This window comes from Myotis nattereri, assembly GCF_964212035.1.
Source record: "Myotis nattereri genome assembly, chromosome: 5".
Classification (NCBI taxonomy): Eukaryota; Metazoa; Chordata; class Mammalia; order Chiroptera; family Vespertilionidae; genus Myotis; species Myotis nattereri.
The window spans coordinates 67515648-67534502 of NC_138080.1; the positions used below are offsets into that span (position 1 = coordinate 67515648).

General features: G+C 36.5%; 1 protein-coding gene across 1 annotated transcript; it reads right to left on the minus strand.

Moving 5' to 3' along the window:
- Nucleotides 1-7034: 7034 nt before the first annotated feature.
- On the minus strand, nt 7035-17816 carry LOC308520773 (UPF0462 protein C4orf33). The gene is made up of 5 exons (XM_081093495.1): nt 17633-17816; nt 15235-15295; nt 11964-12015; nt 11634-11833; nt 7035-9115 (listed from the first exon to the last, which is right to left on the minus strand). The coding sequence occupies exons 1-5, from the start codon at nt 17811-17813 to the stop codon at nt 9010-9012; spliced, it is 600 nt and encodes a 199-aa protein (XP_080949621.1). The 5' UTR covers nt 17814-17816; the 3' UTR covers nt 7035-9009.
- Nucleotides 17817-18855: the final 1039 nt, after the last annotated feature.

An 18855-nucleotide genomic window follows, 5' to 3' on the forward strand; every position in this document is an offset into this window, starting at 1 on the left:
TTAAAGCAGATCATGTGGATATTCACACACACAGAAAAAAAATCTAGTTTCCAGATCAGAAAGGAGATTGGAATGCTGAAACAGATACCTTAATCAGATTCCTGAGCCAGCTACCTGGGTTCTTGAAACCAGCAGGTATGTAGTTTCAGATACAGTAACAACCTGTGTCTTCCCAAGCAGGGTAGATGTTACCTAATGACACCTGTTAAAAACTGTACTAAAACATCTGGAACAAACCAGATGAGACCCAGAATTTGTTGAAAAATAGAATCTAATCACCTCCCCTGCAATAGCAAGTGTGGTATATGAGAAGTCATTTCTGTTGGGAAGGGATAGAATGATCCTTCCTGTAATATTGACTGATATGTGGTATGTCAAACATCACTTTAAACTCTTCTATTGATTGATGAGAGAGAGAGAGAGAAAGAGAGAGAGAGAGAGAGAGAGAGAGAGATTTGTTGTTCCACTAACTTATGCATTCATTGATTGATTTTTGCATGTGCCCTGACTAGGGATCAAACCTCACAACCATGGTGTACTGAGACAACTGAGCTACACAGCCAAGGCCAAATATCTCTTCAAGAGGTACATGGTCTAGCAAAGGATTTTTAAGTTTAGTTATACAATTAATAAAAAGCAAGATTTATGTAAACAGTGACACCCCCCCCCCAAGGATGGGAAAATATTTTGAGAAGCTGAATTAAATCTTCCAATAGGTACAATATTTATAAAAATGGATTGGCCAGAGAACACAGTGAATTTGGCCTTAGAAAAATTATATACTCAAGTTAAATGCTTCCATCAACACATTATAAAAAGTTTCAAATTACTGTGAATAAAGAAGGAAAAAGGGTAACTGCTAAATAAAAGAATTTATCCTGTAAAAACAGTGCTTCTTGGTATCAAAATAGTTGAATTGGGATGATTTATACAAGTATTCCAGCTAAGAAATCTGGAAGGACAAAATTGCATTATTGACATATTGAATTCATGGATTTAGGCAATGCTCATCAATGGCTCCTAACACCACAAAAAGGAGAGAACCAGACATTATGCATCTCCCAATAGAAGAATACAACACCATCTATGACATATTCTTACCAAAAGTTGAACCTAAATGTAATCAAGCTTTTAGATGTAATGCACGGAAAATACAGAAGACAGATGAAAGCATGGGAATACAATTATCAAAAAAAAAGTATGTAATTTTCTAAAATATGAGGAAAATATCTAGAATAGTGTCATAAATCATTAAGCATTTTCTCTTGTGCTGGATTTTGTGGTTTATGGTTCTGAGGCCTGTAACTCCCTCCAACACTCATTCTGTATATAAAGCGGAAGCTGTCTTTGGATAAAGATGATCTAGAAGATGGCAGGGAAAGAAAGTCATATAGAAATGGAGTTGGAAATCTGATGACACAGGGAGATTAACAAGTTCTACATCAAACTTACAGAATTCCTCTGCCTCCTTTTATTGCTTCATCTGGTTTCAGTTGAGCTTACTTTTACTTGTAACTCAAATCATCCTAATTTATAGACTGAAAAAAGAACTACATACTGTGAAATGAGACCACTTCCAATGAATGTATTTAAATTTTGAGGATCTATATATGCAAGTCTTACCTATCATATGGGTGTTTTTTTTCAATTTATAAATGAAATCAATTTGAAGAGTAAGTAAAAGGTTATATTTCTTTCTGGTTTTTAAGCTGCATTAACACATGGTTGAGTGTGAGGTTCCCCTCCAAATCTTCTCCAGTCACTGACCATTGAGAATCTTCTGGATATTAACTAGTTATCCAAAAGATAATATTGTAAAAAACCAAAGTGCTCTGTAACCACTCAAAACTGATGGATTTGAACTTTTGTGACAACACCCAAAGTAAGAGCAAAACCCTTGAAACAATATATGCACTCATAAATATGATGTACTCTGATATTTTCAATTTATTTAATTATAACATACTACGTAGATTCCATAATCCACTTCCTAATAAGTGTGCAACCTGTAGCCTGAAAAGACACTGATTTAGATCATTCTACTTCATTACCTTCAAAAGAAAATGGTCTTCTCAGAAAGGAGAAAAGATGCATTGTCACTGTTGTAAACAATAAAATGTTAAGGACAGGAAGGAAGACATTCACAATGTTTAGGTTTTCTGTATGAGTAGGTTATACAATCATTTAGAGTAAATTCGTGCTAAGTTACTTCAGTGTCTAATAAATAGAGATAAAAAACCATTATAGTTATTGCAAGTTACTCAAGGGTTTGAAGCTTGGTTGCCCAAGTTTTCATGTCTTCGAAAGCTTGTCTTTTGACTTTCACAAATAGCAAGTTAGGAAAGATTTAGTTTAGATGCACCCTGGGTTTTCTTCCTCTCCCATATTCTACTACACTCTGACTCATTCCCTATTCATGGTAAATACTAAGAGATTTGCAATCAGATGAGCCACTAGTCCACCAAAGTCTACTGCTGCGATGACAGAGACAGTACTGCGATAAATAATACACAAAAGGGTCCTGGGAAAAAATGGGTGTCTCTTGGCAAGTGATTTATTAATAAGGAGTAGCTTGAACATTCATCTTCTCTGAGAGCATATGTACTGCATTAAGGGCTTCTGAACATCTTTTGCTCCGACGTTATAGAGTCAGGTAGCAATCCATAAAGCCCATCTGGAACAAGGGCTCAGAGTAGGTTGAATTTGGCTGTCATTCCAAACAGGAGTGAGGAACTAGGAAGAGCAAAAGAGGAAACGAGGAAAAAGCAAAACAAGGAGTGTTATTAGTTGGCCATTGGGGTATGATTCCTTCAGGGAACCTCCAAGGAGCGATGTGGAAGGGACCTGAGAATTGTCAATCCGAGGAATGAAAGAGAGGAGTATGGGTCCACTGACTTCTGTCCTCCTTGGTCAAGAGCTGTCTGTGGGGTGTTAGCTCTTCACACAGGGTGGTTTATGTGTGAGAATGACCAAGTGGGGCCCTGCGGGTGGTCCACGCAGCTGAGGCAGCAGCGAAGCCCTGGCAGAAAGCAAGCTACACAGCGAAACTGATGCAAGGTGCTGTCGTTCACAGAGTGCAATTCGTTGCTGGAGTAAAAAGACTGAAAGGACCGGCGGTTAGTCAGAAGAGCTTGCTAATGCACTGTGGAATAAGTGTGCTAATAAAGCAATGTGTAAAATACCATGTAAAACTAAGTGAGAAGAAAGAAATTATTTTGGGGTATTGAGGCATGAGTAGAAGTGCTGAGGGCTTAATTCAATTGTTTCATCCATTTGCTATCCTTTTTCTTTTTAAGTATTAGATTAATTCATTATCTTCTGCCCCAAAAGTCGAACTTAAAAAAAAAAAAAAAGATGAGAAAAAAATTTTTCTACGGTAATTTTTTTAAATGTCCAATAAAATATTTTAGACCTAAAAGTAAAGAAAATATTTCTCTTTGGATTGTGACTTATACTTTACTGGCACAGGGTAGGGAGGGCATGAAAAAACACCTGAATAAATGCAAGCACTGTGTAATCTATTTAGGTGGTGAGGAGAGAATCTGCATAACACTGTGGTGAACAATTCAAAGCACAGGGAGGAAATGCATTCACGCATACTGTTCAGCGAAGGAATTATTCCTTTTTCGTGATCCTCAAGTTGAAAAACAAATTTGAAACAGTTATCATAAATACCAACTCTCAAATATTGAGTTTCTATAGGGTGCATTGTTTGTATCTTAATGGACTTTTCAAAAATTATGTGGTTAAATTGCATGTTCTTTTCAAAAGAAAATGTTCATAAAGTGTTTTTGCTTGCTTGATATTGAAAGAGGAACATATTATCTAGATGAAAGAGGTGTTTTAAAAAAACACATCTAAACAGATTTTAAAAATACATAATAGGTTTTAGAAAGCCCACAAACCACAACATCAAAGTCAATATTTTATATGGCTGTGATTGTGATCTAGAATATTTGGGCTTTACTTTTTCTCCACATTATAAAGTTACCAGGGGCCCAGTGCATGAATTCGTGCACCTTGAAATGAACTGTGGGCTGCAAGGCTGCAGTGGGCACAGGAGCAGGTCTCAGCCCATCCTCTGTGCCCCCACCTGGCCCCTGTCTGCCAGCAGCCCCGCTCACGCTGCTGTAGCTCTCAGGTGCTGATGGTGCAGGCCCTGCTTGCACCTGCTGATGGCGCAGAGCAATTGGGGCAGGCGCCAGCAGTGGGTGTGAGCAGGGCCATTGCTGGCAGCAGGTGCGAGAGGAAGCTGCTGGCCCCGATCGCCCCTGAGGAGCAAAGAATTTTCAGTAACCACCAGAGGATCGCCCCGATGACAGCAACCGGCACCCTGCCTTGGTCTGGCGCACCCGCTCACTTGCTCCACCATCCTGCCGCAGCAGATGGCCACCATATTCCACGCTCTGCCGCCTGCTGCCAACGCTTGCCATGTACCATGTGTGCCCCCAGTAGTCAGCGCACGTCACAGCGACCGGTTATTTGGCCGTTCAGTCTACTTGCATATTAGGGTTATATATCTATCTATATATCTATCTATATAGATATATAGATAGATATATAGATATATATAGATATATATAGATGACTTATATCTGAACCTATAATTCACAGTGATTGATTCATTTCTAAAATTGAGATACTCTAAAATTACCTTATTTTTTGTCCTAAGACAGGGGTGGGCAACCCCTGGCACACGTGCCAAACATGGCACACCAGTAACTTTTGCTGGTACGCAAAACCCTCTCTTATAATCTTCCATTTACAATTTTTTCTTAATATCGACATTTTTATTTTTAAGATAAATTCAGTGTAGGTGCATCTTAAATAATTTTACATAACAAGTTATCTTAAAGACCATAGACATGGCTGACTTTGAAATGCAGTTGATTAAATTTCAGAGTAGCTCAATTGGGAAGCAGAAATTTATTGACCTTAGAGTTGACTTGGAAAACATTGAAAAAAAGTGACTAGAGACAGGAGTACCAGAGAGAAGTGTCGAAAACGAACTATTGAGGACTTGGAATGCCATCCCAGAAAATTTTTTCTGTTTAAAAAACTTTGCAACAGCATTACTCTCCATGTTTTCATCCACATACGCTTGTGAATCTTTGTTCTCAGTGATGAATTTTGTTAAGTCTCGTAATAGGAGTAGCCTGACGGATGAAAGTAGTAGCTCGTGCATATCTCTGAAGGTCACAAAATATAAACCTGATGTAAAATCTCTGTCATCAGTGATGCAGCAGCGAAAGTCCCACTGATAATATCAAACGGAGTCATAAAGTTTTCTGTCAGACTATCAGTGTACATGTATACATTAAAAAATAAATGTATTTTTCATCATCATATACTGTGTTTTTGTCGCTCGAATGAATTTTATTATTTCTTCAAGGTTCTTCACATACGTACACCTTAAGAGATATTAAGTAGGCGTAACATGTTCTCAAAAAATTAGGGTTGGCACGCAGAAGAATTTTGAGTCAGAGATTTTGCTGGTTTTGGCATGCACTCACAAAAAGGTTGCCTACCCCTGTCCTAAGATTTTATATGCATTTATAAAATTATTTCAGGTAACATAAATAAATCACCCTAGATTATTTAAAATATGCCTTTCCTATCCAAAACTGGCAGACTGTTACCGTATCAAATTAGTTAGTTGCTAATATAACTTCTGTATTTAATCAAAGACACCTAACACTGTCACCATGATATGTAGTTACAGTGCTTCTTGTAAAAGTCAGCATTTATTTTACACCAGCTCTTTTCATATAGAGAAGATATTTAATAACTGAAAGAAAAAAAAAGTCAGTTGATAAGTCACATTTAACCAGCACTAATGATTATTTAATGGAACAGCATAAACTTGAAGTGAACACCATTTACAGATTATTTTATAACAGCATTTTATTAAGGAATAATTTACATATAGTAAAACCACAAATCTTAAAATATATACAGCTTGAGGAATGTTGACAAATGTATGCAGGTATATACCATCATCCAGATCAAAACACAAAACATTTCAACCCAGAAAATTCCCTCATGCCCCTTTTCCAGGTCATTTGAATCCCTTGCCCTTACGCAGAACAGCTGTGGTTCTGATTCAGGATAGCCTAGTTTTGTGTATAATTGGCCTTCACATAAAAATAATTATACAGTATATTCTCTCTGATTTATTTTTCTCAGCATAATGCTTTTCAGATTCATCTAGGTTTTTGCATGCATCAACAGGCCATTCTTTTTTACCAGTAGTATTCCATTGTCTGACTCTATCAGATTATCCATTCTCCTGGGGATAGAAATTTGAGATTGTCTACAGTTTGGCGCTGTTATGAATAAAGCTGCTAAGAACATTCATTTTCCTTGAGTATATATCTAAGAATGAAACTGCTCAATCATAGGGTAGGAATGTATTTAACTATACTAGAAATTGCCAAATAGTTCCCAAGTGGTTGTACCATTTACATTCCTACCCACAGTGTTGAAAGATTCCAGTTACTCCATGTTCTCATTTTCAGGGTTGTTGTTTTGTTTTCTGCTGTTTTGTTTTTTGTGGGTTTTTTTTTTTTAGCCAATTAGCCATTGCGTATTTTGTAATTTTAGTCATTCAGTAGCATCTTCCTGTGGTTTTAATTCACATTTCTTTGATAAGTGAGGTTGAGGGCCTTTCTATATACTGATTGGCCATTTGTATGCTTTCCTCTGGGAAGTGTCTGTTCAACTCTTTTGCTCCTTAACTGGCTTGTCTTTTTATTACTGATACTGTTCTTTACATATTCTAGGTAAGAGTCCTCTGGCAGATATGTGTGTTTTGAATATTTTATCCCAATTTTGGCTTGCTTTTTCACATTCTCACTCAAGGCTTTTGATGAGAAGCATTTAATTTTGATAAAGTCCAATTTATTTGTGTGTTTTTTTATTTTAGTGAGTGCTTTTTATGTCCTATTTGAAATTTGTTTCCTGCAGATTGTGAAGATTTTCTCCAAGAATTTTTTATTTTACCAGTTACATTTAGGTTCATTTTTTTTTCTTTTGGAGTATGTTAGAGGTCAAGGTTCATTTTTTTTTCCATATTTTTCCCAGTTATTCCAACACCATTTGTTGAAAAGACTATCCTTTCCCTCTTAAATGCATTGGCACCTTGGTCACAAGTCAACTGACTCTACATAGTTCTCTTCCTGGTTTCTCTATTCTGTTCCATTGATATTTGTCTAAATTTATGCCAAGGTCATACTGTCTTCACTACTGAAGATTAGTAACAAGTCTTGATTCAGTTGGTATATGTCTTCCAACTTCATTGTGTTTCAAAACTGTTTTGGCATTTCCACACAAAATTTGAATCATCTTGTCAATTTCTATCCCCAAAAAGCCTCCTAGGATTTTAAACTTGGATTGCATTGAATCAATAAATCACTTTGGGGAAAACAAATTAGACATTTATTCTCTCCTATATAGCTGGACAGTCCAGATAGATTACTCTACTGCATAGTTCAGAAACCAGGCTCCTTTGTCTTTCTACTCAACTACCTATCCCTGGGTTGGCTCCTTGCTGACACAATGAAGCTAGTGTGTTACCTCAGGGATTCATTCTGCAACTCAAGAAAAAGAAGGGGAGGGCGAAGGACAAAATGTGTATGGCAGCTGAGTCTTTCATCTTTAAAGCATCTTTTCTTTAAGCCCCACCAGATACTATATACTCATATCTCATTGATGTGAACTGTTTTATAGAGTCATTTATATCTGCAAAGGCATCTGGGAAAATGTAGTTTTTGAGTAGAGCCCCTAAAAATTAATGTTCTGTCAGTAAAGAACAGGAGAATGTATGTAGTGGGTAGGAACTAGGTACCTGCATAAGTAATAGTTTCTAGAGATCAACCAAAGAACTTGTATGCATATATTCATAACCCATAGACACTGACAATAGTGTAGTGAAGGCCTGGGGTGGGGAGCAGGGTTGGATTAGAAGGGGTCAATGGGGGGAAGAAGGAAATATATGTAATACTTTCAACAATAAAGATTTCTCTTTTTAAAGTTTCTTCTGTAAAACTGCTAATTATTTAAGTTTAGAATGCTGGAGAAGGAACAGGTAGAGAAGTTCATAAATGATTTACTAGATTGCTTATAGCTCTGAAATATGTTATAACAGAAATTTTAAAAATTGTAGACCATGATGTTTTGATGTTTACAAAATGAGTACATTCAACACATTGTTTACTAGCATTCAGAAAATGGCATTTCTTTATAAATAAAAGCAGAAGCTGTTACCTGAATTCCATTTCTTCTACAAAGTAAAAATAGTCATAAGACAGGAAAAATAGCTAATTTAAATAACACATGTATCTTAATGATGCCTTAACAGATGTGGGTTTCCTGTTCGACTGAAATATATCCTTGTTTTCTACCCAGTTCAAGAATGAAAAGATTCTGAGTAAAGAATTAATGTACATGGAGTTCAAAAATGTGAAAATAAGATTTTCCTATCTCAGGCTAGCTAAGATTTAGGGAAGTGAGAAGAGAAATAATAATTTGATTGACAGAGTCAGGGATATTTAGTGTAAGGATGATGTGAAGCAGATGACAGAATTTACTGACACTGTGGCTCCTGGACTAAATGACTGTAAGAAAAATTTTAACTTTATAGATATAATAATCTACAAACTTTCCATTTTCTTGTCAATTTATACAAAATTTGTCAGAGAAATACTATTATTTTCATTGACCTTTATGAAAATACTTATTGTTGAAATGTTTGCACATTATACTTGAAAGAGATTATATTTATTACTAGAGGCCCAGTGCACGAAATTTATGCACTGGTAGGGTCCCTAGCGGCTGCTGGCTGCCAGCCAGGGCCTCCCTCCCTTCCGCTGGCTGGCCCCACCCCCTGGTCGAACTCCCAGACAACTCCCTGTCGAGGGGACAATTTGCATACTATGCTTGTATTATATAGGATGATTTACCTTAAAAAGTATAGAGAAGAAATGATTGATTTGGTCATCTACTATACTCTTATACATCAGGTTTCTCTGTTAGCCACAGGTCAGATTCTGGTTGTTTCCATTCTTCTCCAAGAAGTGTGTTAAAACTGAAAGGCTTGAAGTATTCCAGACGGTGGCTAAATGCAAAGAAAAAGAAGGTGGGAATTGAAATGAATTATGCATTTGAAAAATAGGTGACCTGAAAGGCTATTCACTCTGTCACATCTGTGATAGGACAACATTCTATTTTAAGAACACCAAAGGTAAGATATATTCTGTATGTATAATTTTCTCACTCTAGCTCTCAAACATTAAGCTTTGAAAACATTCACCCACATCCCAAAGCACTTAAAATCTACCCTCAAAACCTGACTCATCCCATTTAGCCTTAAACAAATCATATTATATTTTTACAGATGTTTTTACATTTAAACTTTGACATACTTTATATCAGTCATATGAATTACTATTTTAGAAGTTTCAGCTCCATAGATAAGAGGATAGACTCCTTTGCCCAAGCAAAGGAGGTTGAAAGAGTGTTAATCCTAGCTCTTTTCTTCCTGGGAACATCCATTAAAAATTATAGAGATTTCTATTGTGGTTTAATTGGGAGAGAAAGGTTTAGCTAACATGCTGCAGTGGAACTTAGCTCTGCAGCAGATCACTCTGCCTTGGCTGGGCCCTGGCCAACAGCATAGTCACACTTTTACCTAGGGTAAGCCTCCAATAACAAATACTTTGAGGAGTCGAACATATAGCACTAAGGAGCTAAAATATAAGAAGATATTAGCTGGTAAAGAGCCAGAGAAACAAGCCATCTTGATATAAGGGCCCTGAGTCACTTGCATCTAGATCCTGGGCCCATTCTGCTTACCTGGCCAGACTGAACCAGTTTGAGTCTCAAGTGTCAATTCCAGATGAAGAGGTTCAGGAACCAACAGTGAAGGTTAAGAGAAAACAAGGGAGGCTAGGTAGGAAGTGTCAAGACTGGGGAGAAAAGCAGAGGAAAGAGAGCAAAGTGTGTCAGGCAGAAAAAAAGGAATAGGCTAGAAGAGATGAAGGCAGAGTGAGTGAAGAAAGAGTATGACAGGAAGGAGAAGGCAAACGGGGAAAGGAAGGACAGCATTTTCAGGGGTAAAATGACAGGAGAGTCAGTCCACCATGGTGCAAAGTCCACGAGTGTTAGCAAAGACAGCTAGATATTAATAAAGGAAGGGAGCAAAGGAATCAGACATCATTAAGTATAATAAACTAGGAAGCTGAGTCGGACACTAAGCCTGCTTCAGTAGGAGGTTGAGCATTCACAGGCTGCCCAGGGGCCTGCTGTATCAGGGCCTAATCCCTGAAGAGGACAGGAAGGTCCATTATTGGTCATTACCAGGGGAAGAAGAAAAACTGCTGGAGAAATTCCTCTGCTGGAATTAAGCGCTTGCCCAATAGGGGCCAAGATGGTGACCATGGCACAGCACCAGCCAGAGCACAGCTGTGAACACAGACTCAGCAAGTCAATGAGGACAGGGACTGAACTTGACTGAACCAATGGCACAGAATTCATGGGCACTGGCCTTTGCTCTTGACTTGATGAAGACAAGGCTGGACTTCTTTCACAGTGGGACAGAGCTGAATCCAGGGCAGTCCTTTGATTTTGCTTCTACAATAAATCTTACCACTGCTTCTCATCCTCCCATACACGGGTCTCCAGAATGCTTTCCTATCACTCTGTGAAAGGACCCCAATTCCACTGGCAACACTAGGATGTCTCTGTTAGCTCTTCTGAACACACATACTCACCAGGCTGTCTTGGCCACACTGAGTACACTCAGAGAGCTAGAGAGCAGGAACCCCAGCTTGCCCTAGGACAGAATCTGGCTTTCCCAAGGGAGTAAAGCTTGCTGCAATCCATGAGGCATTCATATGGCTGGACAGGAGCTATATTCTCCTTAAGTGACAGCTTCAATGAGATACGACTCAAATCGGGCAAGTGTAGGAGATACCTGGGTTTACATGCCTGGTGCCCACAGGGGCCAATATCTCTTGTAATAAGTCCACAGGCATAGCTTCTAGGGTCTCCACAGAGAATATGACTGTTAAAGGGAAATCCAAAGCGATGCTGTCCTCCATCAGGTACTTATAATTTATTCATAAAACTATCTGTCCAGATGCAATTTAGCAACTTAGGAGTCATCTTTGTTATAAGTTATGTTGCCCAGAAACCTAGATGACATTTTTATCCTTATAAGGTTACCAAGGGAAGACAGCTAGAGAGTTAATTGAAGGTCATATTCTCAAGCAGCAAGGGAAAGAATTTATTAACCCTTTGTTCACCAAGAATCTGAATGTCTCTGGCCAGTCAGCTCTGAAAGGGATGATAAATGAATTTGTAACAATACTTCTACAGCAGCTGTTCCAATATTCAGTAAGCAAGATTTTTCTCATATTGCCATGGAAACATAAGTGCTGTACTTACAGCAGTGAGAGAGACTAAGTGGGTCCACAGTCTGTCAAGTATTTACTAAGAACCATCAGGGAACACAGTACCCCACTAGGTGCTTGCACACGTCTCCTTTGACTGAAAAATGTTATCACTGCTCTACCAAAAATTAATTTCCAAAAAACCCTCACAGTTGGAACTATCTTCATTCATTTTCTACTTACAAATCAGGTTTTTGTCCTGGTTGCAGTTCATGCTCAGGTATCGGGTAAAGAGCTTCATAGATTCTTTTATCTTTAGATCCATGAATTGCAAATGAATTGAATTTTGTCACATTTGGTGGAAAATAACTCCAAGGAAGATAAGCTCTGCCTTCCCATTTTGTCTCTCCTCTGGACACTTCGAATGATAGAGCAAGTTCTTGCTACAGAAATGATATGTGAAATATAAAAGTTAAATTCAGATTTATAAGTTAAACATATATATTAAATATTATAATGTATACATAGATCTTACACACTTAAGAACTTTGTCTCATATTTTTATTTACTTACTTTCCACACATTTCTTCTTCCAGATAATAAAAGCACCAAATGTTGTCCATGGCTGTGGAAATTAAAATTCCTCATGAGTGTATGAAAGAAACAAACATTATTTTCTTCACTCTTCTTTATATCTGCAATGGATGTAACTAAATTTCCAAATAATCAAAAGATGGCCCTAGCCAGTTTGGCTCAGTGGATACAGTGTCGGCCTGTGGACTGAAAGGTCCCAGGTTCAATTCCTGTCAAGGGTGCATGCTTGGGTTGCGAGCGTGGTCCCAAGTAGGGGACGTGCAGGAGGCAGCTAATCAATGACTCTCTATCATCATTGATGTTTCTAACTCTCTATTCCTCTCCCTTCCTCTCTGTAGAAAATCAATAAAATATATTTAAAAAAAAAAAAAAGCTATACATGTTCAGATTGCTTTTTATATTATTTAAATATAAAACTATATAAAAGATTTCAGTCAAAAGATGAAAACTCAGCAAAGGGGTGGGGGATATTATAGTATTTTGCATCTATGATAATAAAAGTGTAATATGCTAATTAGACTGGAGTCCTTCCAGAGGAAGCTGGGGCTTTGAGGGAAGCCGGTGCTGGTAGCTTGGAGAAGAAAGGCCTACTCTTGCATGAATTTCATGCATTGGGCTGACCTCTAGTCCTATCTAATAATAGACAAACATGGTAATTGACCATACCTTCACTACGCCTCCCATTGGCTAATCAGTGAGATATGCAAATTAACCGCCAACAAAGATGGCGGTTAATTTGCATAGTAGGCACGAAGCAGCAGAGCAAAGACTGAAGGCGGCTCCGGCCGGGACTGTGAAGGCTTGAAGGCGGCTCAGGCTGGAGCAGCGAAGACTGAAGGCGGCTCCAGCCGGAGCGAAGGCCTGGGTCCTGGGTGCCGGAGGAAAACCGGTGCCGGCAGCCAGGGGAAGGGAAGGCCTATTGCACAAATCTTTTCGTGCAACAGGCCTCTAGTTTGTAATAAAATTAGTTTCAAAAACAAAAGTACCCTAAAAGAAGCTGGCACCAATTTCCAGGTGAATCCAACAACTTTACTACAGGTTATTTCTATAAGAAAACTGTCTTCAAGCTCATGAGGAATAAAGAAAATATAAAATATAGGTTGTCTAAAACTGTATCTGTCTGCCTCTTGTGTTTTCCTGCTTTCTACCATTAGTTCAGACACCAATGTCACATTTTCAAAGAGAAACAACATATCCTCAAAAGGAAAGTCTAATAAAAGAGCATAATTGGGACTAGCCGGGTCAATAAGAATCAAAGATTTTCGAGTAGTTACATGAAAGAAATTTATTGTCTCTGGAAAAGCCTATATCTAAACACTTCTATACAGATAGTCTATTGTGAGCTTTTCAGGGAGGATTTCCTTCCGAAAACTATTCTAACACATGACAAGTATTCTTTCCTCTGCTTATTTTTATTGTTATGATGCAAGCTTAATAATATCCTAGGAGAAGTAAAAGTTCTTATAAATGAAAACAACAATATTCTTCACATTGTTTTCCTAGAGACTAATTATTACAGGAATTGATTGCCTGAAGCAAAACCTTGATTCTTGATTATTGACTGTACCGATATATATGAAACCAAACTACTTTAAGGATTTTTTTAATTTTTAGAACATTAATTTTGTACATAATAGTTATTATGTAATATCTTAACAAAAGAGAATCTAATTATCCTGTTCATCCAGTGCTAAGTAATCTCTTTATGAAAATAAACTGGTATTTTTATCTAATAAAAGTAAAACCAAGGATGAAACTTTAGAATTCTAGTAGATCCAAGTTCTTTACTGTCTTTTAGACAAGTTATAAATCTTTTTGCCTTATTCTCACCTGTATGGTGAAAATAATCACACAATGGGTGGATATTTTTTTTCCTCATGTGACAGTTTATGACAACCATATTTTTCAATAAAATATTTTGGCATGTTAGTTGAAAGGTAACATACAAAGATACTAGGTTATTGCTCTGAAAAATATAATTGGAAACAGCTACATTTTCCACATTAGAGTTAGCAAAAAAATCAAATTAAGGGAAAAGAAAATGATATCTAAAATATTGTTTAAATTGATTGTTTGGAACTTTCTGCCCAGCCTACAAAGGCTAATGGATACTAGATACTGAAAGACATTTAAATGCCATTTAAAATGATAATCACAATACAAAAAAAATATTCATTACTCAATATTTTACTAACTTAAAATTTGTTATAATATAGATGAGAGGTGGGCATAAATTCATTTTTTTCATATCTACAGGACAAATATTGTCAACTAGGTAAAGAAGGTTCCCAAAGGAATGGTCAAATTTGAACAAAGAGATTGCAAGGTTAACACTTTAAATGAGTCTAGAAAAAACGATGTGTGATTTATCCCTGGCACTGAACACAAAGTGACATAGTACACACTCAATAAATAAATGGAGATTACTGTACAGCCTATGAGGGAAGGCGGGGGGTGAGGGGGTAAGAAATCAACCAAAGGACTTGTACACATGCACATGAGCATAACCAATGGACACAGACAATAGGGGTACGAGGGCTTGTGATGAGGGATGGGGGTGGCCGGGGAGAGGTCAATGGGGGGAAAAGGAGACTCATTTAATACTTTAAACAATAAAGAATTTAAATTTTAAGAAATGAGGACTAAATGAAGAAACACGTGAATACATTAACAAATACATAAAATGAAAGTGTAATGTAGTTATTTTTAAAATTTCTTAAAAGAAACATTTTCATACATTAGTTTAATTTATTATATCTATACGTCTCTATTTCTGAGTAGCTAGGACATAATGCCAATTTATAGAATAAATAATGAGTTTCTGTTTTATTATAATATTTCATTTGCAAAAAAAAATTATTTTCAAATTTATTAAAAAGACCAACTACATAGTAAAATGAAAATAACATTAATGTACTATTTTCAAATATCTATAATATATACAGAGTGTGACAAAAGTAGGCTTACAATTGTTTATATGGGAAATAATACAATAGTTAATAAATAATAATATAAGAATAGACTCTGTTTTGCATACTCACAACTTTAAACCTACTTTTGCCAAACCTGTTTTAAACATATATTTTAGATTATATAGTTATTTGAAAATAAGAAATTATATATAGTTCAGATTGGCATTTGCCCTAGTTTGTTGAAATTAGTAAATTTTTACTATGACCACATGATTTATACCTAGAAAACAATGTGTTCAAGTAATATAGTAATGAGTTAAAAAAAAATTTATACTTACGGGCAAAGTTCAACTTCTAAGTACTGTTCAGTTATGTCATTCAAGAAAAATGCTTCTACAACTTTTGAAAACAGAGATACAAAATATTGAGAATTTAATTATGCTTCAACAAAAATTATTTATTTATTCCTTTAGAGTATAAAATAAATTAACTCATTATTTTTAATTATAGCTGTATCCTCAGTAGGAAAAGGGACAAAGAAAATAAATAGACATTGCTTAGAAATAAATCACCATTAAATTTTTCCATATCAGATTGCCATCAATTAAAAAGATGAGTAAAGCCTAGTGCTGGTGAGGTTGTAAAGAAATCAACATTATCATATAGACTTTAGGCCAATTATCTTTTTCTGGGAATCTATCTTAAGGAAATAATCAGACAACTAGAAAAATAAGTAAATATAGTGCAAGTCATCAAAGTATTGCTCAAAAATTAGATATTACCTAAATGGTTATCTCCTATTATATAGGATCATTGCCTATTATATAAATAAATCTTCTATTATGTAGGAAAGCTACCATATAAATTATGAAATTTATGTATTCTATGTATGTAACCATTAAAATCAAAGACAGTTAAATATTTTTTATATGAAAAGATATCCATGATATTTGACAAGTAGTCTACAGAGCAATAACCAAATCAGCAAATAAGTAAACCTTTCAATGTATTAATAAGTGATGCTACAAAGAGAATAAGGGGCCAGGTCATGAAAAATCTTATATAGAAATCATATTAAGAAGAACTTATCTGGGGAGGAGCAGAAGCCTGAGAAGGTTTTTAAGTAGCTGAATAATGACTTTAAATTTTTCTTTTTTTCTTTTTAAATGTATCTTTATTGTTGAAAGTATTACAGATGTCCCCTTAGTTCCCCTGTTGATAGATCACTCAACCTTTCAAGAGAGAAGGATAAAGTTAAGGGCAAAAAGACTATTTAGAAGTCTCTGTCCTATTTGAGGTAAAAGATGATGAAGAGATGATGGGAATGCAGAAGGGGTACTGAAACAGAGAAATGTTTAGGAGGGGAAATTGGTAGGACTTCATAGATAAATCCAAACATAGAGAGTGAGAGAAAATATCTTGGAAAAAATTCACATTTCTATATTCAGTGATTTGATTGAGACTGGGCAGCTAGGGAAAGAGCAGGTTTATGAGAAAAGTGGGTAAGTTGAGTTTGGTACTTGTTGAGTTGATAAGTCCCACTGGTGTGTACACCAATGGGAAGCTGATATATACAAGCTCTGTATCAGTAATAGACAACATGTGTTTAACATTTTATAAATTAATCTTGACAAAATGCATGCCATACAGATGGTATAAAGTAGACGTTAGTAGGGACTAGAAGAATCATCCAAGGTTTCTTTGGCCCTGGACGATACGGCTAAGTTGGTTGGAGTGCTGTCCTGTGCACTGGAAGGACATGGGTTCAATTCCAGGTCAGGGCACGTACCTGGTCACGGGTTCAATTTCCAGTCAGGGCACATACCTAGGTTGTGGGTTCAATCCCCGGTCAGGGCGCATTTGAGAGGCAACTGAACACTGTGTCTCTCTCACATGGCTGTTTCTCTTTCTCTCTTACCACAACCCTCTCTAAAATCAATTTAAAAAGAAAGGTTTCTTTGAATAAATGGAACTTGATTTAGACATTGAACCATGTGCATTAGACGCAGGAGGAACAGAACGAGAAAAGGTACATGGGTGAGAATGTGCATGGATAGTAGCCTTTTAGAAATCAAGAGGTTTTGGTTGAATATGATAGCCCCATTCATGAGTCCCCAGAAAGTTTAAAGGAAGGATTTGAACTTTATCTCCGGAATAGTAATGGTTTGTGATGTGGGGAATGGCATCATAAAGAGTCTTTTTACAAAGATAAGTTTGGTAGCTTAATTAGGAAACATTAGACAGGGATCATATAGCAAACCTGAAAGTGTAATTTTATGGTTTCTTTTAACCTTAGTTTGATATGTGAGATTACTTGTCAGTACATATAAAATAAAAACTACATTTCATATTGAGGTTGATAGTGTTTCTATAATAAGTAAAACACCCTAAAACTTCCATAAAGAAGGTTTATAAGGTTAAAGTGGCAATCTGAAGACAAAACAAGAATGCTGAACTCTTCTCAGACTAGGTAACAGAAGTAAAGGAAGGACATATGGCAGCAATTTGGAAGTCTGGATTTGTAATTGCCATTTTTCACTGTTCTAGTTATAGAGTTAAAGTCGCATAGGTAATGGTGAAAAAGTCAGAATGAGAGATTGGTAGGAAATATCACACACTGCATATGTCAGTTGCTCAGAAGCACTCACTTCCTTACAGCAAGATAAAATAATAGCTCTGTGAGAGGTTATTATAAAAAGATTTATGTCTGCAATAAAACACTGTACTTCCACTTACCTTCATAATCCCACAGTCCCTTGAAAGGCTTTCCTGGTTCTCCAAGCGGGGCTGGAGGATCATTGAAAAATGGAGCACTGACTTTCAACATCACTCCTCCATCACCTGGGTTCAGCCTGACAAACACTGGCTCATGCGTCACTGGAGAACCATCCCAAGTGTGTTCAATTTTAAAATCCATCTTTAGACACTAAAGAAAAAAAAAAGACATATTAAAACAAACTCTTTAACAATATAGAAATGTTTCCTTTATTCAGAAATGAAGTGAAAATTTCCAATAGGCCAGCAGGACGACAGCAGCGTGACGAGAAGAAGGTTCTCAGAGTCCAAAGGCCATTGTGCTGTGGCAAAATAATGGACACTGAGTTTTACCGTAAAATAGGTAGTTGGACCCAAAAAGCTTTGAGACTTTAAGTCTAGACCCAAAATTGTTTCTTTTTACAACTGTAATTAAGCCCACTGCAGAAATTGTTCATGTACTTAACAACTATAAGCATTATGAGTTTTTATGCCATTCTTTGTCATTTACTGTAAAATGTGCAGGTGTCTAAACTATTGGGTCCCTTGAGAACCAAGATCTTTAAAATAAAATTCAATTTGAATAAAATATTCTATCATTCAGCAGAAGCATTTCTGTTAGTACCTATTCTTTTGGTTAAAACTCTGTGGTTTTTTTTTGGGGGGGGGTGGGGAGAAAGAGGACTCCAACTATTTGAAGGTTAGTAAACTTTAATATTGTCTTCCTTGTTCTCAGGGTATAGATTTTCTTAATCTATTTCAAAAAAATTTAAATGTGTTTTTATTGATTTTTAGAGAGAGAAGAAGGGGGAGGGATAGAGAGATAGAAACATCCACGAGAGAGAAACATCATTGATAGCTGCTTCCTGCACATCCCCTATGGGGATCAAGTCCGCAATGTGGGCATGTGCCCTGACAGGGAATTGAACCTGTGACCTCTTGGTTCCTGGGACAACTCTCAACCTCTGAGCCTGCTAATAGCTGGGCTTCTTAGTCTATTTCAAAGTTTAAATGCTGACAGATTCTTTTTCCATTTTTCTAAGGGTAAAAAGAGATTAATCAAGCAATTTGGTCATTTAACACTTGAAATATCAAAAAGTGACACAAGCGGTATTTGCATTTTATACTGTTTTTCCAAAGATTAAATGGAAGGACACATTATTATATTAATAAAATTACATATTGTTGAAAACTACAAATTGGGA